Source organism: Sciurus carolinensis, chromosome 11 (assembly GCF_902686445.1).
Source record: "Sciurus carolinensis chromosome 11, mSciCar1.2, whole genome shotgun sequence".
NCBI lineage: Eukaryota > Metazoa > Chordata > Mammalia > Rodentia > Sciuridae > Sciurus > Sciurus carolinensis.
The window spans coordinates 47,131,689-47,153,889 of record NC_062223.1 but is presented as its reverse complement, the minus strand read 5'-3'; the positions used below and the strand labels follow the sequence as shown (position 1 = coordinate 47,153,889).

General features: G+C 42.0%; 1 protein-coding gene across 4 annotated transcripts in view; it reads right to left on the bottom strand.

Annotated features, from left to right (window-relative positions):
* Window positions 1-4,297: 4,297 nt before the first annotated feature.
* Mpped2 (metallophosphoesterase domain containing 2) overlaps window positions 4,298-22,201 on the bottom strand; it is a 168,386-nt gene continuing 150,482 nt past the window's right edge. For all 4 annotated transcript variants that reach the window (XM_047515765.1, XM_047515767.1, XM_047515766.1 and 1 more), the window contains exons 5-7: window positions 11,239-11,354; window positions 7,920-8,033; window positions 4,298-5,229 (exon numbers count right to left, since the gene is read on the bottom strand). In XM_047515765.1, coding sequence (XP_047371721.1) covers window positions 5,111-5,229; window positions 7,920-8,033; window positions 11,239-11,354 — 349 coding nt within the window. In that variant the 3' untranslated portion in view covers window positions 4,298-5,110. The remainder of the gene's footprint in view (window positions 5,230-7,919; window positions 8,034-11,238; window positions 11,355-22,201) is intronic.

Here is a 22,201-nt window from a genome sequence, read left to right as displayed (position 1 = left end):
ACCAATGTTTTGTCAGGTAGTTCAAAGAGAAAGAGACAGGAATTTAAAGAGTTCAATTTCCATACAGCTTGGGTTTGCAGCATTACTCTGACTCAGTCCAGCTCAAGCAATTAGCTTTCTCTTCCAAAGGGCTGTGACTCACCAAAAATAAGGAAAATATTTTTTTTGGCTTTGAAAAAAAATGCTTCAAGAAATTATGACTGACAGAAGAGTAAAATCTTCTTCCGAGGGCTCGATAGATATTACCATAGCAAGTCTGACAAATTCATTGTGAGGCACTAATTATCCCCAATATACAGGGTGGAACCTGAGGCTAAGAGATATAAAATAGCACAATCGAGGTCACAAGCATGTCCTCTTCCACAGGTGGGCAATCTAGCCAACACCCAGTGCCTTCTAGACATGACACATGCAGGTGTGTCAAATCCCAAGGCTGTCGATGTTCTGAGGTAGAAAAGGCAGAAACTGTGCCCATCTCTTTTACAGGGGACAAATGAGTTGCCCATCAGAGTAGTTGCAGGCAGACTTGTTAAAGGGAGATAAAGCAAACTTGGCGCTAATATTCTGAGGTTTCTTTCACATCAGCTGGTTTTTTCCTCTCAGATTGGTGGCTTGTTCTCGACTACAAAATCATATTATATGCAGCCCAAACTGATCTTTCCATCTTGAGTCTTCCTGAAGGTCAAGCTAAAAAATGTTCATGCTCTGAATTGAGAGTTCAAATGACAATGTGGAACTATGTCCTTGATTTGTTCTGTGGCTGTGGTGGTGTCCCCAACCCTCTCTGAGCCTCTCATGATCTGCAGAGACTGACTGTATGTGGGCACCAGGGAAGAGTGGGGCTTCTCCAGGAAGCACTAGAATCTGTTTTTCTTTTCGATGGAAAAGGAGGATAGGCCAGATGAAAGGAACTGGGCATTTAGAAAAGGAAGGAAAAAAGCAGTTTGAAAGTTCTGGAAGAGCCAGGCTACAGAACTGACACTCACCTGCCCTCCTACTTCACTACAGAACAGGGGGACACACTTTTTTTGTTAAGAGGCCGGTTTCTAGAAGTGGGCCCAAAGCTTTCTGTGAAACCTGCCCTGAAGACTCTTCAATCCTGAAACCCTCCCTACATCCAACTGCTTCCTACCCATAGTCAGTAGTGTTTCCAAAGGCCTCAGCTCATGGCCAAATTCTTAATAGACTTTAGTTCACTTTTGTTTAACAATGAAACAAAAAGTACTTAAAAATTTTAGAAAAATGTGAACAGAATATGAAATGATTCTGGAAATCAAAATAATATAAGGATGTTAAAAGCCTCTGCTAGAGGTGCACATCCTTGCAGGATGAGAGTGGGGGATGAGGGCTTTATTCTGGGGCACAGCAAGTGTTTCATCTGCAATTGACAAATCTCAAATTCTCCCAGCTTCTGATTCTCCCTACTTAAGACCTGGGTCGCAGTATTTATTTCCTTCAGCGATGGAGAGGAAGGCAGGTTTAACACTGACCACCTGTCAGAATAACAGCAACCTGTCTCTTAAAGGGATTTCAGCACACTCCTAACATTTTTATAAAACAAAGGAGATTACCAGAAAATATACAGGAAAAAACTTCACCAATTGAGCTACAAGATGTGGTGGGATAGAGAGGGAAGATTTCAAGGGGAGAGAGATGCTTCAGGAAAGGAATAGATCTGTGGGTACCATTTTAAGCAACTTTAAAGAGCAGTGACCCCTTCCTATTTGGAGATGAAAAGGGATTTTGCAAAGTATAATAGCCAAACTAGGAAATCAGTTTTCCTTATCTGCCTCCCCTAAATGCCCTTGGGCTTCTTCATATTTCTAGGATGGGAAGTATGTTACAGTTCCTAAGAATGCACACAAGCACACTCTCTCTGACACAGTGCCACCTGGTGCTCTCTGGGGTGAGTAGTCAACAGACAGACTCCTGCCTCGAGAATCTCAAGACACAGCAGGGGTAACCACTGACTAGATGCCAGGAGGTGATCTCCATGTATGAACTCATATGTCACAACTTCCTCCTCACTGTCACCCCGTATTTATGGAGAAAATGAGGACCCAGGTGCAGGCAGTAGTGCTAGTCCATGGTGGAGCTGGAATCTGGGCTGGCCCACTGGCCCTAGGGTCTCTGCTCTTATCCACTGCACCATCCTGGATCTCAAGCAGAGAGGAAGTGATCCAACTTGATATTGTTGGAAAGCTGTTTGCAAAGTACTCCAGAGGGTTCCTACAGGAGGGACAGGAAATGTCCCAGGCTCACATCAGCTCTTGAAGGCATTAAATTAACCCTTTGAAGCAGGGTGATGGGAAGGGCATGTGCTATGGAATCAGACAGACCGGGTTTTGAATCTTACATTTTCCTAAGGGAAATGATTTAGTTTGGGGGAAGGATACTTTCCTATCTATAAAATGGGGCTTATGTGACTTCCCCCAGGAATTTGTGAAGATTAGAAATAAAATCTGAAACCTGCTCAGCGGAGTGCTTGGTGATAGAAGGATAGAAAGGCCCGATTTATAAGAGCTATTTCGAATGTTTCCTTGTTAGCAGGCCCAGTGGAGACAGCGTTAGGTTTTTGAACAGTTTTTATGGATCCTGTGGTGGCACATGGAATTGTGGCCTGGCCAAAGTAATCTCTGTCCAGGAGCCAACCTATCCTATGGATTTAGCAGACTGCATTGCTTCCTGCTCCCACACAATGGAAAGCAATTTTAGTAAGTGCACAGCTTAATTAGTTTGTGTCCAGACGTGCTCTTACACTTGTCATGGTGATCATCCATCTATTTACGGAAAGTTTGTTTTTTGAGAAGTCTGAGCCTAGCTCCTGGTACAAGAGCCAGGTGAGATTTCCATTCAGCAGTCTACCTCTTCGAGCCTTGAAGTCAATACTCTCTTCTACTGAGGGAGCAGGTCAAAGGAAGGTTGTGAATTCCTTTCAGAACTTACTTTGGCCCATCTTAGCAACCATGGCCATGGACCTCCTCTCCTTGGTAAGCTTGAGCATCTTCTCTGCAACCTTGGACTACAATGCCCACCACAGGCTCTGTGTGACATCTAAGATGCTTAATGAATGCTAACAACTACAATGGACCATAATGATTAAAAGTGAATCTGAGCTGAAATTCAGGCCTAGAACATTCTCTCTGCTAGTACAGACATTGAGAATTCCTTGTAGGAATTGCACCAAAGGATTCACAGATAAGATGTATCCAAATGTAATTCAAGAGGCATTGATGGAGAAGTAGACTCTGGAGATACACTGTGGATATACTGACTTTCTTCAGTGGTCCCTCCAGAAAAAAATTTAAAAATGCACCATTTTCCCTGCCCCACTGCCTGCCCCCTCCTGGATGCTGAAGCGTTTTATTGGTGGATATTATTACAAGAAAAAACAGTGATGGGGAGATGGTGACTTGCTCACAGGGACAAATGAGAATATGCAGTGATGACTCTATCATTAACAGCTTACCCATACAAACACACCTGAAATGGTATCCACATACATAGTCACCCCATTCCCTCAAACCTTACGATGGCCAAAGATGAAATCTGCACCTTCTGAAATCTACGGCAAGATAGATGACAATACAATGGAAGGACAGACCATACTGGGGGCCTTACTGACCTACTGGCCAGCTTGCGAATAGTGGGCAATTAAGTTTATTGAAAATTAGAAAAAAAAAATCTTGTATTTTAATTGTTCTGAAAGGGATTACCACGTTGCATATGAAGAAATCCCTACTTCCACAGGACAAAACTACCACCCTTCTACCAGCCAACCCTCCAAACAGCACAGATTTAAAAATCTTGCAATTTTATTTGCATATAAAGGCCGCTAGATATAGAATATCACAATAAATTTAAAGAAACAACAGCTTTCCTAAATTTCAAGATAACATAAAATAGAATAAAGCTCAACAGCATTTACAATGGGAAAACAGAAATGACTATTAGCGACAATATTTTGTGCTAGCGAAGATTGCATCGACACACAGTGCAAAATGGGAGAGGGGGAGAGGAAGTAAGAAGACAATTCAGGGCATTTAAATAGAAAGGACAACTAAGCCTTATTTTAGTTAGCTTTCATTGCATCCATTTAAGTCTATACACGCTTGTAACTGTACCTAGATTTAACTCAAGCTCTTTAAGACCTTGAGTTCTGAGAAAATGTGTCAGTTCTTTCGGATTTCTCAGGTGCTGCCATACAGCAACCCTTGGCAGTTGTACTGTCCTTGGCAATGTTAAACTCCTAACTTAGTCATAGTACACAAAAAATACTTATATGTATAAACCCATATTGAAAGGAGTCTGCACACTCTTTTTTTTTTTTTTTTTTACTGCATGAAATACCTGCTCTTGGCAGGTTCATTTTCCATATTCTTAAAGCTAAAATAATTTAAAAGAAACGAACAAACAATGAGACCTTGTAAAACCACGATATGGATCTCACTAGCTAAGCCATCCTTTAAATGAGGGCTGTGTCTTCCCTTGACACACAGTCTTCTTCTTTCCAGCAAGAATGTGAAGAGAAGGCTTTTCCATGCCCACTTCAGTTGAGAAGATTGCTTTAAATCAGGGCCACATCTGCAAAAACGAAGCATTACCAAAAATACGACAACAACAAAATATTAAAAAATAAAATACTTCAAACAATACTCTTAAACAGTTGTGCAAATCTGGGTGGTTTTTAAAACACTGTCTAACCTGTTTCCTTTTTTTTTTTTTTTTTTTTTCTTCCAGCTTAAAGCATATTAAAATAAGACTTCTATCACTTTTTAAAAGAAAGCTTGGCTGTCCTTTGGCGAACACTAACAATTTACAATGGCGTGGCCTTTGAGAAAACAGAAGTCATTTTACAAATTCACAATGCTCCTTTGATTTCAAATGGGTGCCCCATTTAAAAATAAAAATAAAAATAATAATAATAATAATAATAATAAAGAAGAAGAAGCACAACCTCTAGCATCATTTTGTTTGTTTGTTTGTTTTGACAATTTACAAAAAGAACTCACAGCATTTGGAAATAAACGAGTAAGAGAATGTAAGTTTATAATTAGAAAAATGGCAGTTTGTAGACCTTCCCTCATATTCCAATAGGACGGTTAGAGCTTCAGGAACCCTGTGGGTTCGGAAGGTCAAATATAATCGGAGGGTTGGTCGGTTGAAAGCTGACTGTACATGTGGAGGCATTGATGTACGTTGTGTAACCGTCGGTCATGATGCCGTAACCTGTGGGGAGACAGTATCACAGTTACTGTAATGTATACAAATGATGGTGGCAGAACGCGGGGCAGTCAGGCAAGGCAAACAAGAAAGCCTTTGTCAGTGGGCAGGGAGTTGAAATTCAGTTGAGCCTGCCTGCCCAGATCCCAGGACTTTCAGGAGCAGCCGTCTGATTTTATTCTATTTTCTTTAAAGGGGGGGAATTCTCCACTTCGACAAAGAGTGATTCTTTTTTCTTATTTAAACACTAACCTTGTCAGGGAAAGACTGTGATTTCTTTAGTAGGGAGAATAAAAAAAAAAAAATCAACCCCACCCCCACCTTTTTAAAATAGCATTTTCATTTTCAATGAAATGGTATGAACTATTGAGTTCTAGGGAAGGAAGTGAGTAACCCAGGAGAAACTCCTTGGGGACAACAGACCAAATTCCAAGTGGGCTTTGGGGCAGGTGAGGAGAAAGAACTCTGGGAGTTGGGAGATGTGGACATTGGGCTTCCATTGCTACGGAATAAACTGTCTCTGTGAGAGTTAACCATAGGTGATTTTACCTTGAGTTCTATGGCTTTGATGCTGAGTTGCATTTCAAAGTTTCACTTAAAAGCATCAACTGTATCAACTGTCCAAGCGACGTATAGAAACATCACTATAGGACACTGTTTCCTAAGCTTACCTGGGCACTGGATCAAGCAAAATCAATTCCTGCCTGTAGCAGAAACCTCTCATGACCTATTGGAAGAAAGCTAAGAAAACTTCCCTAGAACTTTGGCATATATACTTCTTTTATAGTTTTTATATGCTTAATTTTAGGACATTTGGAAGTTTGCACATTTCCCTGGATACCATCTATTTGCTTTCCAGCCTCTGCAACTAAGTTTGCAATTCTACATCGATAACAAGCTCTAAAGGCATGTAAAAATATAGCCATGAAGAAATAAAATTACCAGGACTTAGAGAAATCACTGATAAGGTTCTTTTTCTCCATTTGCTAAAATTTCTGCAAGTAAGCCTGTGGAGAGCTTAATGAGGGTCAATGGAAAAATCTCTTAAGAAAAGAAAAGAGGCATTTAAAATGTGCACTGTTTAGTTCTGGGGTCATAAAGTCTTGTTATCTCTCTCCATCAAGAGGTTGGTATTTGCCCTCTCTCTGCCCTCTTCAGCTGTCTTAAGTGAATAAAAGCGAGACAAGTTTATTTGAATATGATCTCCTCCCTTTTAAGCAAGTTTATTATTTTGGGGCTTTAGTGGAATTCCCCAATTGTCTGGCTAGTTTAAAGCTAATTAATGATTTAAATTTTAAAAAGGTAGGGGGGGTGTGGAATGCAATCTCGAAGGAATGCTGGAGGAATTCAAACCAGTTTTCAAGATCATCCCCCGCCCCCGGAAATGCAACTGAGATATGAGTTCCCATCTCTGGTCTCCTCTCCCTGTATCCTACCCTCCTTCATCACATCATAGAGAAGCACCCTTCTTTGCGGGAAGTACAGTGGAGTCAGGGCAGGCTGGTGTCTGCTGCTTGCTTTGGGGGAGCTGCATCCCTCTTTTCCATCCACTCAGCTGGTGCCTGTGCTTGCTTGGAGCAAGCTGAATTTTCTCTGGCCTCAGTAGGATGATTTTCAATATGCTCTTTATTACTCACATAACCAGGAAGCCACTGGATTTGTGGGCTTTGAAAAGCAAACTTTGTTTTTTGCTTCGTCAGGCACATAGCCTTGTACACCTCAACCTGACTGCAGCTTCATAAATTACTGCAGGGAGCAGCTGCAAGCAGGGTCTGGGGAGAACATGGTGGCTGCCCACATAAATGCACCCACTGCACACAAACGTGTGCCCCTGGCAGAGCCTTGTGGGCTCAGAAAACCTAAGGCCAGCTGAAGAAGGGCTTTGTGTCTGTACAAAAGTCCAGTTACCTCTGGTTTGAAAAAGGCAAGAGAAGCAAAACCCAGAGCCCTGAAACCTCCTTTGAGGCTTCAGTTCTGTGACCTTGACTCAGTTTACCTTGAAAGGTAGAAAATGGCAACTGGACCAGTTCCCTAATATTTAGGGGTGATTGAATTACTCTGTTTAATCTCAGCCTGAGCTAACTGTGCTGATGATTTCTGAGAAGTCCGAAATAGTTTTCTGAGGTTAGCAAAGAAACATCTATCTCCAAGTGCACTGGTTCCTTTTGCTTCTGTTGAACATTCTTCATTGCAGGGTAGCAGTTATTTTTCAGAGAATGCCTTGCCTTCCTGAGTCTTTTTATGCAATCCATATGAAACACAATATTTATAGGTAGGGATGAACTACAAAAGCTTTAAATAGCTTTTAATATCCAGGGCATTTCTTCTAACCCTCTTAAAGAGAAAATTTGTCTTTATGTATCTCAGGCTTGCATTGCTGCAGTGATTATCAAATATTCCTCATTATAGCTCTGAGATTCTAAGAAGCTGCCTGGGGGTATGCTGAGTTTGTGGTAAGGTGGGCCAGACATGGTCCCTATACTCTACTCTCTGTAAAAGACAGCAAGCGGTTCCATATAAAATATTTACCAGCTTTATATGCGGATTTTTCTCAGAAGATTTTATCATATTAAAGGGTTCCACTTCTAAAATGTTGAAGAACTGCTGCTCCTGTTCTTCCCAGTCTAGTTAAGCTCTCCCCTTACAGTGAGACTGCGGATAATCGTAGAAGATGTCATGAATCCCTTTTCGCTTACCTTCATGAATGCCACCGAACACATGGAGCTTGGGTCGAACTCGCCTCTGGACCGTGTTTAACAGCTCCACGCAGCCCACCCTTTGAAGCTCCTTTGGAACCCAGTCTCGAAAACCTAAGGGTGAAATGCAATCAATACTCTTAATTTTCTCTCTTCAGGTAAGGTTTCATTTAGACTTTCAGGAAGCCATAACTCACAGAAGGATTATTACATTATCTGTAATCCCAGCCTCTCCATTAAAGCTCACAATGGCTTTTAAGAAACTTTTCACTCGTCACTTTGTCTTCTTTAGGTTCTTGATTTTTTTTTTTCTGGTTTCCATTTTTTTCCAGTTAATTAACATTTTTTTTTTTTTCTGTAAAGAATTTGATTTATTCAGCCACGGGTTTCAAATCTTCTTCATGGGGCTCAATGACATTTATTCATTTCTTCCCGGCAGCCCCATAATATCTCTTTCTCCCTCAATTCAGTTACTGTCTCTTTTTAATTTTATCTTTCTTACACTTTCTTAGAGCAGTTTACTTCCAAAATGGTTCAAAGAGAGAGGACAGGGAGGGAATCATCTGTGAACTGGCCACAAGATCCCTTGCTCTCTTCAGAGACATCAGCTCTTAACCCTTGGTCTTTCCCGTGACCTATGCTTTGGAATGCCCAGTTGCTTCTCCAGTCTCCTCTCCAGCAATAAGCAACAACATGACCTCATGGTGGCATCCAGCAAGTTGGGGCTAATTGACTACTTTTAAAGTAAAAGCCACTTAGTACCATGCTTAATGCAGAAAATCTATAAAAACTGACATCAATTATAGCAAAAGTCAGCTATATGGATGATTATGATCTGAAATGAAATCCATACACCTCAGCAGGATGGAGTGCAGGTGGGAATCCATTCCACTGTTCCATTAGGATATTTCTACTATTTAGAAAAGAATGGACAGAAAGGAACGGCTTTCTGCTTTGTTTGGCCAAACCGTAGACATGAATATTTAGTGTCTCTTTAAAGACAGGTTAGCAGGGTGTGGGAAATGACCAGAGAGTCTGGAAGAACATCAGATGAAGTGGAGGTTCCTGGCAAAAATCAAACCAGGGTTTTCAAAACTTTTTAACAAAAGGGGAAAATCCTGAATCCACAGAGACTGGCATATTTACCTCATGGATGTGTTTTTCTTGAAGGGGGAATATATTCCATTTCATACACAAGCACCTGAGAAAGCATCTCACTCAAACCATAATAGTAAAGTCCTCTGGCACTGTGGCTTCCCTCACAATGGGAAAGAATTCAAAGCCAATCTTCTTGCCGTACCCCATATAGCATTTACAGAAGCATCCCATAACTGTATTAACTAGGGTTGGACTTCACATTACAAAAACTGCCTGACTTTTTATTTTGGAACCCTTGGATGGAGATCTCCCATTGCTACCCACACAGCCTGGTTTACTCATCCAGAAGGATGTTAGCTTCCCTACTAAGAGTTCTTGGAATGCTTGAATTCTCTGGAGTCTAGTAATCAGACTTACTGTTACTGCCACTTACTTTTATAACAAAATGAATGCCTTGATAAAATTTGTGAATTAATTGTTCTATTCAAAGTCACATTCCAAATAAATGTTTCTATGCTGAATACATCCAAATCCCTTACAAAAACTAGCCAAAGGGACATCATGACTACACCTAATTAATTTAGGCTGCTCAGGCAGAGGGATCAACTCAGATGGGATGATAGCTCTGTAGGGTTACTCAGGTACCCTCACAGGGTAAGGAACACTGATAAGAATATTTAGCTAGCAATTTAACAATTTAGCAAGTGTAAGTGGTTGTCAAATGGGAAATTAATTGATTTTGACTTGATAAAGGGTGTCACCAAGTATAGCCTTTGAAAACATGAATGGAGTAGGGATAAGCATGAGGACTTGTAACACTTCCATGTCTGCAACTGGCTCCCTTCCCTCACCTCTCCATCATTGGAATGAGCCACCATGGCCTGTGTTCTGGTCCTCCCTTTCCCTCTTTGCAAAACATGGGAGTGCTTCCCTCCAAAAGGAAAGAAAGCAGCACCAAATGGCTTGGAGGAGGCAGTGTCTTCAAGGTTCAAATTTGCATTGGGGATGAATATGAAAATTTTTTATTTTTCAGGGTGATAGAGGAGGGAGGAGACATGAATAACAAACCCAAACCAAGAAAAATGGTGAGGATCATTTATAATTATATTATTTCCCTCTCTCAAAACAAAATTATCAAGAAAACTCTTTTAGTACTGGACAATCAAAAATAGATAACAAGAGTAGAATTCATGTCATGTATCTTTTACCACAATAAAAAAGAAAGAAAGAAAGAAAGAGAAAGAAAGAAAGAAAGAAAGAAAGAAAGAAAGAAAGAAAGAAAGAAAGAAAGAAAGAAAGAAAGAGAGAAGGAAAGAAAGAAACCCTCACACTTCTGGTTAAAGTGAAACATCTAGATTTTTTGAGTACCACTTAGATGGGCAGATCTAGATTTTTTGAGTACCACTTAGATGGGCAGATCTAGATTTTTTGAGTACCACTTAGATGGGCAGGCAGGGTCCTTGCACAATGGGTACTGAATAGATGGGGAACAGGTGGTAGGTCCTGGTTGAAAAATGTTCTGTGGCTAAGTCAAACCATAACAAGCTCATGAATAGTTAAGGATAACTATATAAATCAATAATCTTCTTCTGGCCCATAATCTGGGTCCCTAGGGGACAGCTTTGAAGTACACAGACAATATAAACCTGGCTGCAGCCCCAAGGTGCCTATAGAATGAGTATCCTTAAGTAACTTTCAACATAAGTCCGTACTGAACACTTTAACTTAAAAAAAATTCTTTTCTCATCTAATCAGCTCAAATGTTAAACTTTAAAGAGCCCCCAGGTTCCAGCATTATGTGGAAAAGTAAAATGAGCTCCTTTGAACAAAAGTTTCCATCATTTCATTGCCATTCAAAAGCCCTGAGATTGGTAGGCCCGTGTCTTCTTTCCATTCCCCACCTCCCCTTACTCCAAAGTGAATACAGTTCTTAAAATAAATTATCAAGCTCAAAAGACTGTGGGGCTCCATACTCATTTGATTTTTCCCTGACTCGACTAAATCAAAAAATTTAATTTCATGAACACCTGTAAGCCTTGCAGAACTGCTGAGTTTAATTATCATACTGGGTTTCTTTAAAGACATTGACTTTTCTTTTTGTATTCACTTTTTTTTTTTTTTTTTTTTGGGAGGAAAACGATTATGTCCCTAAAGCATTATTCATTATGCTTGGGAAAAAAGTCATCTCCGATGACAAAAGGACAACCTTTGCTTCACTTACCTAGAGGAGGTCCATGTGTCATGAGGATGTCGATGCCCTCGGGGATGAGGTTCCACTTGTCCAGCAGAGACTGACCTCTGGGTAGGTTAAAGCCCCATCCATTAAACCACGGGGTCCTTTGGGGTAGATAATGCACACGGTATCAGGCCAGCACAGCCACATCTCCATTCTGCAATATTTCTCTCTCGCACATTCCCCTACGGTTTGCATTGCTCTCTTTTCTCTTTTTGATGGTTGGCCCTGGCAGCAGGATGCTTTTTTGTTGACTGCTTCAAAACCAATCCATTTGAAAGCAAGTGTGGAGCCTATGAATTGTTCCACTAGAAAGGGGCACAGGAGCCTTTACAGTGGAGACTTTCCCAGCAGGCCTCTATCGAAATCTTGACAATGCTTTGTCTTCCCCCAAATCTCAGTGCTTCCTAAGATACCCGGCCCTGATCCAAAGCATTTCCAGCCTTCCTGTAGTGCCTCAGAGCTAAGAAATTCCATCAGTACTCCTTGACCCTCCCCATCACTATAGAAGTACTTCACCAGAAAGATTCTTACTAAAGTCTTCCGAGAAAAAGGACAAGGGATTTGAGGCAAAAAAATCTCTGTCCACTGAGATGTCTCGAATACTCTGGATCGAGACTGCTGAAAGAAATATGGGGACATTCCAAAGTAAAAAGAGTCACAGTGAACAAAAAGCAAATAAGGAATTGGGGAACTAACTTGACCAAATTACACTGTTATACTATGTGCATGTACAAATATGTACCAATGAATTCCACCATTATGCATAATTATAAAGCATAAGAAAAAAGCTAAAGAGGAATTTTCTTCCTGCCACCAAAGGGAAGGTTTGAGGACATCACTGGTCACTCTGAAATCCACTCCCCTGACAGTGACTGTGAGCACTACACTGGAACTTCTGCTCCAGGAAAGAGTTTTTGAACAAGCAATAGGATGAGAATCTCTGTCCATCTGATGAATGTTCTAATTAGAGCTGAAAATGTCTCATTTATAAATATGCCATTTATAATAATGGGTGAATGATCATTTTTTTCTCTATAAATACGATAGCATTAGTATAACACACTTCCTAATATTGTCTTATTCCCAAATGTATTTTTTTTAAATAAGCTCTCTTGTCAGAGGTAGAAGGACAGTATGGAAAGTTATGTTGAAATCCACATTAAAGGTGAGAATCTCCATTCCTGCAGAGGTGGTGGAGAAAGTTCCAGAAAGAGGAGACTGTATAGCCCTTGCTAAAAAGAGAAATCAAGAAAGTATCTAATTATTTCCTAACTGCTTTCCAAGCCCCTATGCCATCCTCAGGGAGTTCACTTATGATAACAATAAAATGCTAATCACAAAAATGACAGCTGTCATTTATTGTGTCAAGGTACTATCTTAAGCACTTCATTTGCATTACCTCATTCAAACCTTGCAACAAACTCCAGAGGTGTACACCTTTATCATCTCAATATTATAGATGAGAAAACTGAGGCACAGAGAGGTCAAGTAAATACAACCAATAACTTGGTTCCAAATCCCACACTCTTACCCATTATACAACTCCTCTTCTTACATACTACCTGAATTAACTTACACCCTGGTGATCCTCTTCTAACTCTTTCAAGTTTCAAAGTCTTGTGACTTGGAGTCAAATAATATGCCAATTTCACGGTTCTGAAGTCCAGCAATAACATGGTGGAGTGGATACCTGCTGTTTCTATAGACTGAGATCTTTCCCCCTCCTTTTGGTGACAACATCTAAATTTCCTTTGGGAGCCACCTCCTCCCTGACTCAGTGCATGGGCTTCTGACAAGGTTGACTCCATTTCTGCTCTCAGATGAAGCAAGTATTGCATTTCTCTAAACATGATTTGTTTAGGGATGGACATGTGACCTAAGCTGGGCCAATGAGAGTCATCCTCAGTATTTTGTTTGTTAGTGCTGTCGCAAAAAAAAAAAAAAAAAAAAAAAAAAAAAGAAAAAAGAAAAAGAAAAAGAAGGAAAAGGTCCTGGTTTTCTCTCTGGCATCTTACAGGATATAAGCCTGGAATTGCCTGTGAGCTGTCTTAGCTCCTGCTTAAGAATCAAACCTAAGAAAGGGAGGGTTCTGATGACATTGCTGGACTTATGCTCAATGCCAGGTGAACTTTTCCAAGTACCTGGGCCAATAAAATCTTTTCCTTTTTATTAGTTTGTGCTAGATCTTATTTCTTGCAACCGAGAGTCCTACTAGGAATACTTATTATATGAGGTGTAAAAATGACCTAGGTACTTGTGGTAGGCAATAGTGTCCCTTACCCTACCATACATGATCCCTGGAACCTGTGGCAAAGAGGAATTCAGCTGACCTTAAAATACAGCAATTGCCCTGGATTTTTCAGGTGGGTCCAGTGTAACCCACAAGGGTGCCTAATAATGGAACAGGGAGGGCAGAAGAGATTAGAATGAAGCAATGTGAGAAGACTCAATCCACTTTCCCTACTGGTGAGGATGGAGGAGGAGGACCAGTAGCCAAGGAATGTGGGAGGCCTTTAGATGCTGAAAAAGGATAAAAAACGAATTCTCCCAGAGAGCCTCCAGAAAGGAACACAACCCTGTCAACACCTGGATTTTAGTTCAGTTGGAACAGTGTCAGACTGCTGACCGACACATTTCTCAGGTAACTACGTGTTCTGTGAAGGTACTGCATTTGAGTTGATTTGTTACAGCAGAAACAGAAACTAATACAGTCAGTGCCTACCGTGATACTGAGGCTATACCACATAGGGGTTGTGAGTGGCAGGGACCCCACATGGCACCTGCTCAATCAATCAACTCCCATCCACAGCCCATCCACAGCCCATCCACAGCCACACCGCCTTGTTCCACTACCTGCAATGCCTCTGGGATCCTTAGAAAGCAATGCTCCTTTTGGAATCCCAGCCTGCTGGGCAACTCCAGCATGGCAGGCCTGGGGACATCGCCAGGAGACCCTTTCAGAGTTGTCTTCATCGTCTTGCTCTCTCCAGTCTTCTAGCACTTCCTGCCTTCAGATTCTCAAACATTTTCATTAGAGTCTAAAACAGAACTTTCCCAGTTTGGGACGCCCCTCCTTCAATTTACAGTGACTCCCTTCCAAGATTTGTCTTAAAAGTAAAAGCAAAACAAAACAAAAAACAACTTCAGAACCTAATGAAAATCCAGTGAGCATTTTGGCAGGGAAAGACAGAAAAATAAGCAAAAACATCTGTTTTTCTAAATTTTGAAAACAAGCTTCTGGGACTATGGTTCTTATTTGGATGGCAAATAAAGAAGGGTTTGAAAGAGTATCAAGCACACCCAAGTTGTCGCTACATAGAGGGGCTCTGATTTTACTTTATTTTATTTTATTCAGTAGTGGGGATTGAGCCCAGGTGCATTATACCACTGAGTCACATACCCAGCCCTTTTTATTTTTTATTTAGAGACTCAGTCTTGCTAAGTTGCTTAGGGCCTTGATATGTTGTTCAGGCTGGCCTCAAACTTGTGAGGCCTCAGCCTCCTGAGTTGCTGGGATTTCAGGAGTGCCCCAGTGTGCCCAATGAAGGGCTTGTCCAGTGAGTAAGATTTAACCCAGATCTGCTGGGTTATTTTTTCTTGTACAATGCTGACAAAAATCTTTTAGCTCAAAGTCAGTTTTGGCTCTTAATATATAAAGCAAAAACATGGCTGCTCCAAACAGTCTCCTAGGCTGAGCAATGTACAATTCCACCAAGCGCCAAGGAATGATGCAACCAAAGTGGCCCTAAATTAAACAGTGTGATATGGCCTGTCTGGGGGACTTGATATTTCTCTATAGAGGTAAGGTTTTTTCACAGAGTGGAAATTCCACATTGCACTGGGAAAAGCAGTCCAGTGATGAGATCCAGAATTATCCCACATTGATATAATAAATGGGGCATAAGGAGTTGAAAGATCTTTGTTCTTCTTCTGGCCTTGATTCATGAACTCACTTGCACCTTAGATGAGAGCAAGACCTTTACTGGACTAGTTTTCTCATTGGAGAAATGAACAAGTTGGTGGCCTCAATTATGGGATTTCAAGATTGCTTTTAGGTTGTGGAAATCTTATGAGAAGCCCAATATGCAAAGCAGGCAAAAGCAGAGGTGGGGGATGGGAGGAAGGAACTCAAGAGTCCACTCATTCAAACCCTCCCGTCCCACTCCCACCCCCACCCCCAACCAGGGCCAACCTATGCCTCTTGATCAGAGTAGCTGGCCAAACCAGAAATTGATCATCTTTCTATGATCTCAAAATCCTAACATCCTATCTTTCTGTGCAGATGATCAGGGTTGTGAGCAAGTGCCGTGAATTGCTCTCAGTGAATTACCCAAATTGCATGAGAGGGACTGAGTCCAGTGGGGGAGAAATATCTGTACAGAGCAGAGACTGAATGTGTCAGCGTCAATGAATAATGCTTTATCCAGTTCAGTTTCAACCTGAAACATGAAACCCCAGCAGAGAGCCCATCAGGGGTTCACTGGAAAATATGTGCACAGCCAACCTCCAGAGTCCCACAATGGGTTTTGTTCTGTAGCAATGGGGGGTGAGGGGGAAAAGGAGGGGAGAAGAATCCAAGGGAACAATGTCTATTGCCTGGGCCAAGGACTTAATAATTAGCTGTGACTAACAAACACCACATGGGAACCAACTTGTAAGAAAATGTCCCACAAAGCACCTTATTGCCAGTGGGCCAATCTGAGCCTGCAACCCATCCCCTCCTATGGAGGAGGGATTAGAAAACCCTGGAAGGAAGGGGAGCAGCTCCATCTGCCTGAAGTCACTGGACCTGAGACTCAGAGAGATGCAAGCTGGGGATGCTTTCAAGGTACCCGCCCCCTTGCTCTTGAAATTACAGGCACTTGGCCTCTGGAATTCCAAGGGCTGGGGCTAAGGGAGTTAACATAGGCAGAACTTCTAAACAATGTCAATACAAAACAGGTTTTCTATATGGAAGCAAGTTGAAATGAAATCTCTGCAAAGGTCATCTGTGTTTGTAGTACACATTCGGTGGTGCAGGCAGAACAGAGCTGCCAGGCCATAAATCCAGGGAGGCTTGAACAGGCAAATGGCTGTTTACCTCTCCACAAACTTCAGAGGGGACCGGGCATGTCCTGGGAAAGCAGATTTGGAAGTAAGACGCTGGTGCTTGCTGTGTTCAGGTGTGCTACTCAGGTTGCCAGGCCTGGCGCTGGTCAGCGTGCACAGATTCTTGATGGCTAGACAGGTCCTGGGCTGTCTGTACCACAAAGACTTGGCTTCTTATTAATAGAGTCTCCTGGGTGCCTCTTGCAGGGATTAAGGCTTGGAAGCTCTGGGGCGGTTCCACTGGGGTTCTGTACAGTAGCTGTGAAGGGTCAAGTCAAGGGCTCACAGAACATCCGGATTCAGGACCTAACAGGCTAGCTGTGCCACTTAGAGCAATGAGCGCCTGGAGGCTCTATAAAAGTTAGCCATTCTTATTCTAGAGACAGAGGTTAAGAGCATGGATTACGGAGCCAGCCAGCTCCATGTTCAAGTTCCAGATCTGTGGATTACTGACTTCTCTGAACTTCAGTTTCCTCTTCTTTAAAAAGAAAAGAAAAAGCAAAGGAGAGAAAAGAAAAGAAACGAAAAGAAACCACCAAGAATCATAAATTTTCCTATGTTGTTTAAAGGAGTTAACTTATACAGAACGTTGGGTAGATTACTGACTAGGAGTGTTAATGCACAACTTTTAAATTTATATATGATAGATATTAGCAAGGCACACATTCTCTCTCTCTCTCTCTCTCTCTCTCTCCCTCTCTCTCAAACACACATACACACAGTTGCTCATATTTTTATTTCTTGAATTTTCCATCAAACCACAGACCCTCCTGCTACAGGATTTTCGAAAAATTGCCAATGAATAGGCAAGTATTACTGGATGGCTGGACCGAGCCTGATTTCTTCTGGCTGATGACTTATTAAAAAGCACTTCCTCAGTTCACTTTTGAGTGGAAGTTTTCCAGAGAGGCACTGGCTCACTCAACGCTCGTCCGCTCAGTTGTGCATAGACAATCCCGCGGAACATGAGAGCACAGGGCAAAGCGGTTAGTCAAGGCTGCTTAGCCGGCTGGTGCAGGTGGTTAGATTCTGACAAGATCTTAAATTGGGGAAGTTCAAGAAGAGGTTATTTTGGGTCCTTGGAAATATTTATAATAGGGGGCTCACAGAGGTTCACTGGAAGAATTGACAAGCTACTAATTAATGCTTTCACTGCTGCCTGGCACCTCCATTAAGCAAAACTCAGAAACTAGGAGCCAATTTTCACACAGGCTCTCTTTTCTACATCCTGGCCCTTCCGAATGGCAAGCTTCTTCACGCCTGGCACTCCCAGCCACCATCGGCCCCTCTCCGACGGCACATCACACCAGGTCCAGGAGAACTAATTTAACCACCGCTGGTTAAAATCGTCCCGCACTTCACAGGGCCTTTCACATGCCATGAAGCTGTCATGATAATTCTTGATCTCTAGCTCACCTGACAGCTCAGCCCTCCCTTGACTGCAAAGCTTCCCCGTCAGTTAGAAATAGCAGTTTCCCTGGCACCAGATGTGTCATCCTGAATATCCAGATGAAAGGCAGACACCTGCCCCTCCCTCCTTCCTTCCCTCCCTTGTTTTCCCTTAGCTTTGGATGTGAAGAAGCCAGCCTTCTCCCTCCACCTGGACCCAAGTCTCTCCACTTGGCAGCCTGGAAGTCACCCCTCCATGCAATTAAAAGGAAGGGTTGCATTAACCCACAGAGCAACTTCACACCTCGCGCATCGAGGGGACACACACACCAATTGACATCGCTAGGAGCGGGAGGGAAAGCGTAACTCCAGGGCAGGAGTTCCACCCAGTGCAGCTGCCTGGGAAGCCTGTCTTGCCAGAGCAGTGCTCAGCTGCCCCCAAGGGCAGTGTGGCTTCCCTCTCACCAGCTGTCTTGTCCCATCTCTTCATTAGGACTTGGGAGTTTGGTCTTCCGCTATGAGGTCCTTGGGATGCAAAGAGATGCTGTTTTGATAAAGGGCAGGTCTGGGTGGCTAATGTGGTGCTGTGAACGGGAAAGGAAAAGATGGTACCTGAGGTCATTCCCATAAGCCTCATGAGCTACACACTGGGCTTCCCAAACCAAGGGAACACACACAGGCCAGTTGTGTCACCCTCTTGTAACTCATAAGGAACAAGTGTCAGAATTAAGTCTCTGTTACCATTTTCCTTTCTCCTGCTGGGAAGGAGGTGGTCTGAGCAGAGCTTGCTTTAGGAATCAAGAAATAACAAAGGGCATTACAACCTGTTTTCAAACAGTGTTGCTCTGAATTGTTAGAAAAAAATGTCACAGTTTCTGCCCAGTCCTTCCTCCCAGGCATACTGGCCTTTAATATTGTAAACAAGTTTATAGTAGGAAGAGGAATCTTTTCAATCCACTTCCTTCCCTATGACTGTGAAGGAGACTGTGCCCATCCATCACACAGAGAGACTGACAGGGCAGAGGAAAGATCATGGCAGGGCTTGTACCAAGTCCAGACCACCTCAGTCAGAACAAGGGTGGGTCCAACTCAGATCTGGGACTCGAAAGAAGGTCCTGGACTGGGCAGCCCCAATGGAACCTGTGCTGAGGTCTGATCCCAAATAGGGAGGATTCTTCAAAGAGAGACCTGACAGCACCTCTCCTCCAGATTTGAAAGAGAAAGGTAGAGTGATGGATGAAGAGAAGTAAAGAAGGCAACATTCATTGTGGCAAAATATACACAATATAAAATTTACCATTTTAACCATTTTAAGTGTATAATTCAGTTGCATTAAGTAGATTCACCATGGTGCATAACCAGCACCACTATCCATACCCAAAGTTATTTAAGCATCCCAAATAGAAATTCACTACCCCTTAAACCCTAACTACCCATTCAGTCTTCCCTGGGCCATGATAATCATTATGCTACTGTCTGTCTCTATGAATTTGACTCTTCTTGGTACCTCATATAAGTGGGATCAGGCAATTGTCCTTTTGTGTCCAGTATACTTCACTTAGCATGTTTTCAGTCCTTCCATGCTGTGTCAGCAACTCATTCCTTTTTGTGGCTGAATAATATTCCATTTTATGGTATGCAGCATTCATTTTTTCATCTAAGGTTTCTGAATGCCCAGTTGTGTCAGGTGCTAAGTGCAGCAACAGGGACACCCAGGTAATAAGCTCCAGTCCCTTTATTTGCGAAGTGCACACTTCCTGGGTCCATAGCCCAGTGAGGATAGGCTCAGAGAAGAACTTCTGGGGCATCTACTTACTCAACAAATTTCACTTGGATGCCTGTTAGGAGCCAGGTTCTGGAAAGACAGGTACTAGAAATATAAATTTCAATCTAATTTCTACAATGAACCTGCAGCTGGCCATTTCACAGGTAATGCAGCTCTGTCTTTAAACTCTGGCCTTTATTTCTAAGCAACCTAATTTCAGAGGGACATCAGAATGATCTGAGAAATAATCTAGTAGTTCCAAGTAGATTGGTCCCTAGCCAAGAGATGAGCTGGGACAGGACTATCACAGGGAGGTCTCCTTTCCTTTCCTATGTGCTCCCTAATAAGGTTCTGCAACCAAAATCAGGGCCATGAAGCACAGAACCACATCCCTCTAGAGAACGAGGCTGGGAGGGCAGCATGTGTCACATGCCTGGCTGGCTGTAAAGCACAGGACCAACAGGACAGGGGAGGAGGCGGGAAGGTAGCCAAGAACTGGGAACTGGGCAGAGAACACCTGTGCTCCTCTTCCCCCTTTCTTACCTGGAGACATGTCACTGAAACCACGCAGAGAAAGACTGCTTGTCTAACCTGGATTTCCCAAAAGAGCAAGAAAAAGAGGAAAGATGGATTTTCGGGATTAGCTCCAAAATGAACAATTTTGTATTGTTCCATGGTGAACTCTCAAGATTTTAAGGGATAGGGATCGACTATCCCCCCAAATAAAGGATGATACATTTTACTATGTTTGGTTTAGTTTAGAATGTGTTAGTGTGTGCATAATATACTTATGCTGCTAATGCTGGTTTCTTCCGTGTACTATGGGGATATTCTGGGGCACCCCAGGGACATGACTCGAAAGGATTTTCCTGGTAAGAAATAATACCCCCCAAAATAGTAGACCCAAAGAGAATAACTGACAAGTAGATAATAAAATCATAAAACATAAAAGGGCAGACTGGAAGTGCAGTAACCTCAGTCTGGTTCTTCACTATGTTCCTAGACTCCAGCATGAACAGATGCATAAGTATTTATCAACTGAACTGAGCTAAGAACAAGTGTTCACGAAGAGCTAGAAACCGCATCAGAACATGTATACTCCTTGATGGTCAGTGGAAAAGCCAAGTATTATCTTCCATATCTGTGTGAATTCAAGTATGTAAAAAGATGCTTAGAAAAAAAAAAAAGAAAGAAACAGACCAATATGCTAAATAGTTATCATGGGGAGAAGGGTTATGGGTGTCTTTTTCTTTCTTTCTATTATTACTCACTTTTAAAATTAATGACCACATATCATTTGGCGAGAAAAAAATCAGCATAAAAATCTTCATATGGCTAAATGTAAGTGGAGTGTGGATGGAAGAATTTGAAGAACTGATTATCTACAGACTCTACTATTGGCAGTTACTCTAAGCATTAGAAAAATTGGTGGATTTGGGAGACTTTTGCTCAGAACACTGACCTAAGGTCTGACTTCTTTATCTCTACTCACCACTTGCATTTGTGGGATCAGAAAGGCATCTTTGGCAGCAGAAGCCATTTATTCATTCAAGTACTTCAATATATATTTACTGAGCACCTACTTAGTAAAAGGAACCACTTTGTTGGGTGTACGTCATACATCTGATTGAGAACTTTCAGTGTAAATATCTGTATACATTGTTCTCACATTTATTAGTTCACAATAGCTCTGAGAGGTTATCAGTTAATACCTTGCTTGCCTGAGAACTTACTTGTGCAAGGAATTAACTGTAGAGAAAATAAGGTACAGAAACGGGAATTTTATTGACTTGCCTAAGCTCACCTATGTTAAGTAGCATGAGCAGAACTTTGCAGTGCAAAGTAAGGTTAACCTTATAAGCAGGGTTAAGTTAGGTCTGGGTTCAAATCTGTACTGCTTTCTACTTAGAAACATGGCATTGGGTGAGTTCACTCATGTGATCTCAGTTTTTGCATCTATAAAATGGAGAAAATAATACTGACTACACGGGATTGTGGTGAGCACTAAATGTGATAATACATGCAATATGTTTGGCAGAGAGTGTGGCCTACATTAAGAACTAAATGGCGGCTGGGGATTATAGTTCAGTGGTAGAGCATTTGCTTGGCATATGCAAGGCCCTGGGTTCAATCCCCAGAACTACAAAAATAAATAAATAAATAAAAAAGAATTAAGTGGTAGTTCTTGTCATCATCTTGATGAGTGCTAACGTCATTTTAAGTATCAATGCCACCAACCCCCTGGTTTTTGATTCCTAATTTCATCTTCTTCATATAATCATAAAGTTTGCCTTCTCTCAGCTTCTCAGACTTAGGATTGAAGAGCTACAACACAAAGCCTTTGACGTGGAGGGCCAGCTTTGGATAATGGCAAGTGACTTGGGAATTAGAAGACAGGGTTTTCACTGACGGGTCATCCCTACTCACCTACTATGTAACCTTTCCTCCCTGAAAGCCCGTTTCCCAAACTATGAGATGAGGATAACAATTTCTAGGAAAACTGCAAGGCTGTCAAATGCCTGTATAAGCCAGTTACAGGGAAAGGAAAGCACCTTCGGATGAAGCTTATTCTAATTCCCGGGTCGCTGCGTGTCTGCCTGGCCTCTGTGTGCTGTTGGAAAGCTCAGAGGAATTGGAGTAAGTGACAAGTGGGTCAGGTCTAAGTTAAAGTGTTGGCCCCCATTTATCTACCATTTTGGCTCTAAA